General features: G+C 34.9%; 1 protein-coding gene across 1 annotated transcript; it reads left to right on the top strand.

Moving 5' to 3' along the window:
- Positions 1 to 4,606: 4,606 nt before the first annotated feature.
- On the top strand, positions 4,607 to 8,056 carry LOC112711453 (vacuolar protein sorting-associated protein 60.1). Its single transcript, XM_025764121.3, has 7 exons — positions 4,607 to 4,928; positions 5,260 to 5,411; positions 5,620 to 5,713; positions 6,550 to 6,621; positions 6,710 to 6,821; positions 7,001 to 7,161; positions 7,531 to 8,056. Exons 1-7 carry the CDS (start codon positions 4,860 to 4,862, stop codon positions 7,582 to 7,584), a joined length of 714 nt encoding a protein of 237 aa, XP_025619906.1. The 5' UTR covers positions 4,607 to 4,859; the 3' UTR covers positions 7,585 to 8,056.
- Positions 8,057 to 8,157: the final 101 nt, after the last annotated feature.

Here is an 8,157-nt window from a genome sequence, read left to right as displayed (position 1 = left end):
TTTCTATACATAGGATGTTGTCAGGTTGGTCCACCCAGGACAGAATAGGATGTCCCATTTGTGTGGAGGACACGAATGTATTTTGGTTGCCGAATCGCGGTAAGAATTCGTGGTTTGATTGCCATAGTAGATTCCTCGACTATGATCATCCTTTTCAGCGCAAAAGAACTCATTCAAAAAGAATAAAACTGAATACAAAGAAGGACCTATAAGGTTGGATGGTAGGCAAGTTTGACAACATGTCTGTAAAATTTCAAGGGTCGTCGATAATGGGCAGGTTTCAGACCTCCAAGATATGCCCGAGAGTATAGTTAGACTAAACAGAGTATATTTTAGGAGTTGTCTTATTGGAAAGACAACTTGGTGCAACATTATCTTGATGTGATGCACATTGAAAAAAACGTGTTTGACAATATCATGCATACAATAATGGACAATAAGCGAACAAAGGTCAACAATAAGGCTAGGTTAGACTTGGAGAACATTTGCAGGCGGCCAGATCTAAACTTAAGAAGACTTAATAATGAGTGGTGGGATAAACCAAAGGCGATGTTCTCTCTAACGAAGGAGTAGAGACAAAATGTTTGTAAGTGGATTAGAGGGTTATTGTTTTCTGATGGTTACGCCTCCAACTTGGGTAGGTGTACAAACGTGTCATAAGGTAGGCTTGCTAGGTTAAAAAATCATGATTGTCATATCTTTATAGAGTCTTTGCTTCCTGTCACATTCAGAGAACTTTCAACAAACATTTGAAAACCCCTCATAGAAATAAGTGAGTTCTTTAGGGAGTTATGTGCTATGAAACTTAGCATTAATGATTTCACAGTCATGGACAAGAACATTTCTCTCATACTTTGTAAGCTGGAAAGGATATTTCCTCCATCTTTTTTTGACGTTATGAAACACTTAACAGTCTACCTACCGTACAAAGTAATACTATGTGGACCAGTCCAATTTAGGTGGATGTACCCATTTGAGAGGATGATTGGTTCATTCAAGCGCATTGTAAAGAACAGAGCTCGGATTGAGGGCAGCATCTGCGAAGCATTCCTAGATAAGAAAACATTTGCATTTTGATCATTCTATTTCAGTCTCATGTAGAGTCACGTAAAACAAGGGTTGCAAGGAATGATGAGAGCGGAGAATCCTCGTCAAGTGGAACAACATACCCAATTTTTTTACCAGAAGGAGCTGCAATGGGTGCGGGCAGTGATTACTAGTTGGAGCAGAAGGAAATTGATGCTGCACATCTGCATGTGTTGCTTAATTGTGACCAAATTTCATCCTATCTCATGTGAATTTTTTAAGTCTTAGCAGATACTGCAATAAGTAAGATATTAACTTCTTAATCTGATTAAAACTTCTTTATCCTCTGATGAATCATATAGGTTATTCCAAGATGAAAATTCTGATACCTCATTGAACAACTTTTTACGTTGGTTCAGAGAATACATCAGGGTGCAGTTAACTGACACAACAAATTCGGAACTAGTTGCATTTAGTTAGGACCTAATGAATAAGGGCATTAACTACCCAATGTACACTATTAATGGATATCAGTTTTATACCTTACAGTAATTGATCGAAAGAAAATAGATAACACCAGAGTTTGGGTTCAAGGAGAGTCAGGCAGGGGTCACTCTGATTAGTTTGGTATCTTACACAACATAATTGAGTTAGAATATTTTTGTCACACTAAGTACAAGGTGTGCATATTTAAATGTGGATGGTGTGATCCCAGCTCGCGATAAGAAATATGAAAGCACAAAGACTACGATATCACTGAAGTTACTATAACCAGGAAATATAGGTGTTACCATCCTTTTATTCTACCTCAAAATACACGAAAGGTATACTATTTTCGTTATCCGAGTTCATGCAAGTCCTGTTGGGTGGTTGTGATTAAGACTAAATCAAGAGGCCACATTGAGTCTGATGATAGGAAAGAGGGTTAACAACCTTACCAGATTGACGACCTTACTCCTACGAGAACGGAAATTGATACCGGTGAGCCCATCACCATTAAGTCTGCGGTTATGGATGATGATATCATTGACCTTAGACTAGATGCCGATGCACTTCCACCACAGGACGACGATCTTTAAGAAGAAGACGGGGTCGATGGCGACAAAGAAGAGGAAAATGAGTTCGATGATAATCAGGAAACTACATCGGAAGGGGAGGATGGGGAACTAGAGGAAGAAGATGTTGAATCTGAATAGTGTTAATGTAAACATTGTTTTGTAATATGTATTTCTTTAAAAACCTAATTGTATTTGTAATATATATTTTAGTGACTGTAAACATAGTTCTGTGATTGCAAAATAATTAGCATTGTTTTTAGATATTTTAATTACCATCATTCAATATTTGTAATTTATATTTTTTGTACTTCACATAAGGTTTAAAGCACTATTTCAATTGTTAATTATAAGGGAACACTAGAAATTGACGGGAAAAGATAACTAAAAAAAATTAAAAAATTATCGTCGAAATATTCTGACAATAACACTTTTTTTTTTTAAAAAAAATTTAAAAACATTTCCCTCGGCATTACCGTCGGATAAATCTGTTGGTAATATAGCGGAAAAATGAACGAGGCGGCACCAATGTTACCGTCGAAAATTTTCGACAGTAAAATCCAACACGATCTATTTTCACGCTTACTATATTCTTTCGCAAAATCTGACGGTAATTACCGTTGGACAAAAAAAGTTCGACAACAAACATTTACCGACGAGATTTATACCGTCTGATTGTTTCCGATGGTATTTAAATTACCATCGAATTTTATTTGTTTTTCCGATGGTACTCGACGTTTTTCTTGTAGTGGAACCTCTTGGGAATGGTAAGAGTTCTCCATGAAATTAATGTTGACTCCAGGTGTTGGCTGCACCACTCCATACAAATTGTCACACCAATATATCAATTTCATTACAAGTAGCACTGGAAAAATAGCTCATTTGCATCCTATAAATAGGAATGAAGGCAATCACAAACTTTACAAGACAAATTCGCCCAACTCTATTGAGAAATTTACCTTTCCACGAAGCTAGCTGCTTCTAGATTTTATCTAGGACGTCATTGAAATCAGTTTTTGATGATCTAGAGTGTTCTAACCCCACTCCCAAGTATTTTTTTAATGAGTTAACAAATCTTATGGAAGAAATGCTTGTGAACATATCCTTTTTGTCTAGAAACAGTGAGTACAAATTTCTTTAGATTTTTCAAAATTCACTTTTATATCAGACGCTTTACAAAAAAGATTTAAGATTGTAGAGCTCACTAAACCTGTGTCCTGGTTGCTTAATAAAAGAGTACAAAGTCATCAACAGACATTAATTGTGATATCGACGGAACTTTTCTAGAAATAGTTACTGGTTTTCACAGTTTCTGCTCCACTTGATGAGAAGTATAACATCTTAATCTCTCATGCACATGACAAAAAAATAGGGTGATAAATGGTTCTCTTGGCAAAGCGCTTTTTTGGACAGAAAATTATTCAACTTATTACCATTTCACATAATAGACAAAGAAGATGATCTGACGCACCACATAATAAGTCTATTCATGACGACATGTCCAAACATAGATAGAATTTGCTTTAAGAAATCCCAGTTATCTCTATCATTCTTAAGGCCAATCTTGAGAGCAAGAGTTTCTTTTTTAGACTTAGTCTTCTTCATGAAGTGTAAAGTTTCTTGTGCTAAAATGATGTTATTTGAGGTACTCCTTCTTGAAATAAAGTTACCTTGCAGTGTTCCTATGATCTCAGTTAGATAAGGCCGTAACCTGTTACCATCACTTTTGTAACAACCTTATATATAACATTGCAAACACTAATTGGATAAAAATCTTTCATTCTAATAGGATTATTAATCTTTGGAATAAAAACAATCAAAGTATTAAAGAGAAGCATTAAGAAAGTCACCAGAAAAGGCTTGGCATACAAGCTACCAAACTTCATTATCCATAATATCTCAGTATTCCTTAAAGAAAAAAGCCTGAAAAGTATCAACTCCCAAGTCTTAAATGAGTTAATCTCTATTACTGCATTATGGACCTCCGCTTTTGAAATCTGTTTCGTAGATCATGCAAGCCTATGAAAAAAGTCTGAGTTGAATATCCATTACTTCTAAGTCCACATGAAGATCACCATAGAAAAACTTATTGTAAAATCTCAGAGCCTCAACTTCAAGTTCATTTTGACCACTGCACTAAGACCTGTCTTCTAAAAATAACCTGTAAAATGTGAATCTTATTTTTTTTTTATTTGGGCATAATCATCTATATATGAAAGAATTTGGTGTATTTTATCACTTAGGTAAATCTAATTCTCTCTAGATTTTTTATACTAAAAAAAATTCTTTTTAAAGGAGTATTTTTGAGTGTATATATATAAATATAAAAATGGATAATTGTAAGTTTATAAGAATAAATTTTTAAATTGGTTTATATTTTTTAAATGACTATTTTAATTATAATTTAAAAATATTCAATATATAATGATATCTACTTTTGTAAATTTTAATGATTAGCAACTAACACACAGATTAAAAACTAAATCTGACCGCTGAAACAAATTTGGTTTCCTTAACGTTGATGGTTTTTTTTTTTTTTTTAAAAAAAGGCAAAACGCGTAGACTTTATATATGAGAACAATTAATGGAAACTTCTACCCAAATCCAAAGCAGAAGAAATCAAAATTAAACAAAAGCGTCGCAATCCTAATTCTTTCCGTTTTTCGCAAAACTCAAAGCGAAAAAAAATAAAAAATAAAAAATCAACTCTCCACCGCGCTTTCTGATCTTCATCTCCCTCAACTTCCATTCAAACCGAAAAAGAAGAAAGAATAGAGAATGAAGAGAGTCTTCGGTGTCAAGAAGAACAAAGACCCCCCTCCTTCTATTGATGATGCCAATGAAAGGGTCTGTTTTCAATTTTTTTCTTTCTAATTTCTTAAATTTTCGCTTTCGTTGGTTCAATTCGCGTGCTGCATCTGATCTATCTTCTCTACGGCTTTGATACTGCCGCAGATCTGTTTAAATCTTTTTAGCTGCCACGTTTAATTTTGAAACTAAGCCACGTTTAATTTTGAAACTAAGGTTTTGGCTCCAAACCCTAGAATTTGGAGATCAAAGGCTTCAACTATAGGTTTTGGGGGTCCAAACACATTCATATTTGACTCAAATTATGTTCATCTGTTGATGTTGTTCTTGTTGATAACTATTAATTATTATATATATTTGGATGTTCTAGATTACTAAACGTGGAGATTCAGTGGATGAAAAAATTAAGAAACTTGATGCGGAACTTAGTAGATATAAGGAGCAGATCAAGAAAACAAGACCTGGTCCTGCCCAGGAAGCTGTTAAAGCTAGGGCTATGAGAGTTCTTAAGCAAAAGCGAATGTAAGTTCTTCATTATTGTTTTCTTAGTGTGTTTAATGTGGTAGCTACTTGGTTATGCTAAAGTAGTAGGTCAAGTGTAGGAATAAGGTTGCAATATTCTCATTAAGGTTGGAATGATTTTCAATTGAAGAATTAAAATTCCCCCAAAAGTTTGCAATGTGAATGATTCATCGTGTACTCATATAGTATTACACTACGCTCTTGTCAGGTATGAAGGTCAACGGGACATGCTGTATAATCAGACATTCAATCTTGATCAAGTTCAATTTGCTGCTGAGGGCATTAAAGATGCTCAACAAACTGTATGCACCCAAATATCAAATAGCTTAGAGTATTCTTTGAAAGTTTTCTGTTGTGCTCTTTTTTTCACTATATTTACTGGTTATTATTATTATGGCCTATGTGAATGTTTTAATTCATCATATCATCAAAACTCAAAGGTTTCTTCTGTCTAAATTGAATAATTATGGCATGCCTCTCTCCATTATGTTTTCAAAAAAATTCCAAAAAAAAAAGAAAAAAGAAAAAGAAAGAAGGAAAGATTGGTTGCGTTTGGTAAGAGGCTTCCATGTGACCTAGTAGTTACAGGTTTTAGTGAGTAAAACACTCTCCATGGTGGGGTAGGGCTGTATTTGTGTAACCCTTTCTAAACCCTACAATGGTGGGAGCCTTGTGACCTACTGGGATGTCATTTTGTTTTGAGATTAATCCAAAGGGTCTATTTTTTAATTTAAAGGACAAATTATTTGGATGGCTATAACAACTTGAAAAATTTCTTCCAATTTTATGCTATATGAATATAGTTTGACTGGGGTAATCAATCATATTCACTATAAAACATTCATTTGTCTTGTTAGCGCTTTAAGGGGAATGGTTCGAGGCGGAGCTTTATCTGTACCCTGTTTGGAACCTGCTGCCTACCTCATCAGAGGTAGTGGATGAATAGTATGTGTCATTGGAGTGGGGGTCTCTTCCTAGAATTGTTATTAATTGTGCATTGTACTTTTGTTCTTGTTTGTATTAAGTTTTCAAAATTCAGAAATCATATGACTTCCAAAGAATATTTTGTCAAGATAGAATTCAAAACCAGGTGTTTATGACTTCTTTTTTTTCTCCCCCGTTATCTTTTACTTTTCAGATGTCAGCTTTGAAGTCTGCCAACAAGGAGTTGAAGGGGATGATGAAAACTGTGAAGATACAAGACATTGATGTCTGCATTCTCTTTCTGCTTCTTATAAATTCTATTTAACTAATAGTGAGAATCTCAGGTCTTAATTTGTTATCCATGTTATGTGTAGAACTTGCAAGATGAGATGATGGACCTGATGGATGTTAGTAATGAAATCCAAGAGACTTTGGGTAGAAGCTATAATGTGCCTGACGACATTGACGAGGATGAACTTATGGGTGGTAAGTTAATGGACTGCTTTAAGCTTTTGATATAAATGATGGAAAGATGGCCAAAGCTCCTGTGTAATGGGGCTGCATGGTTGGGTTGAATGGTGAGGTTCTGCAGCTGTTTATTCGGAATTGGTTGTCTTGTTTATCTCTCGTTTTTCTTTTTCCTTTTTTCTTTTGGGTTAAAACAGAACTTGATGCATTGGAATTAGACATGGGAAATGAAACTGAAGCTGATGGTGTCCCCTCCTATCTCCAACCTGATAAAGAAACTGATTTGGAGGCAGAGCTTAACCTACCTCCAGCTCCAACAGGACAAACAACAGTACCAGCTGGCAGATCCAATCCCCAAGTATGATTTCGTTCCATCTTTAGCTTCTAATAAGAAAACGCTTGCCTTTTTCACTTCAGTGTAGTTGTAACTGTTCTGACATGATGGGGTTCAAATGCGGGGATTAAAGAGGTTCTTCACTTCTCGGCATCCTGATTTAGGCTTGTCTTAAGCTTTTTAGCGGCAGCATTATGCCCCATACACTTAAAATTATCCTTATTAATGTCAACCTATGTCTTTGCATCTGCTATTGCTTAGTAGTGAGTAATGACCAGTGATCCTTGATACAAAATGCTGAGGCTCTGTACTAGAATGTTACTGTGTTCATTTATTATCATTCAAAATGTTATCTAGCTTTAATTTCTGATTGGATTGCTTTGATACTGACAGAATGAAGATGAACTGGGTTTACCTGCCGTCCCCCGGGCATCCTTACGTGGTTAGGTTAGAGAATGATGCTGCTTCTTCTTTTGTCATCTGTGCGATGCAGACATGAGTCAGGGCCCTGTAAAGTTGTGCAGAACTTGCTTGATTTATTTAGCCATTTCTTGGTCTGGGGATGTTTGGAAATTATTTGACTTGTGCTACTTATTTCCTGTAATAAGCCTTTTGGAATCATGATTGACATTTTGTACTATACTATTTTATCAAGAAAAAAGAATTATTTGTACTACACAAGAAAAAGAAGAAAAAAGGGAGTTTTCTATGCACTATAGTTACTTTATATCCATATGAAAGTGCCATGAATTGTGGTAAGGAGAATGGGTTACCGATTTATCCAAGTGTGCATTAATTTTGTTGATAGCCTGATTTGAGTCCAATCAGGTGAATAAAGTGAATAACTCTTCACTCTTGGAGCAGTGCCACTTCAGTGACTATTGAGATTTTAGATGATGCAGGAATTTTTACTTCGAAATTGTATACAAATAAGAGTCGGTTTAGATAGGTTTATAAGTAATTTTTTTAACTTTTAACTTATGAAAATAGAAAATATATAATGTTAATAGTTGATATAAT

This window comes from Arachis hypogaea, chromosome 9, assembly GCF_003086295.3.
Source record: "Arachis hypogaea cultivar Tifrunner chromosome 9, arahy.Tifrunner.gnm2.J5K5, whole genome shotgun sequence".
Classification (NCBI taxonomy): Eukaryota; Viridiplantae; Streptophyta; class Magnoliopsida; order Fabales; family Fabaceae; genus Arachis; species Arachis hypogaea.
Note: the sequence above shows the minus strand (reverse complement) of the source record. Positions and strands in the feature narration are given on the sequence as shown.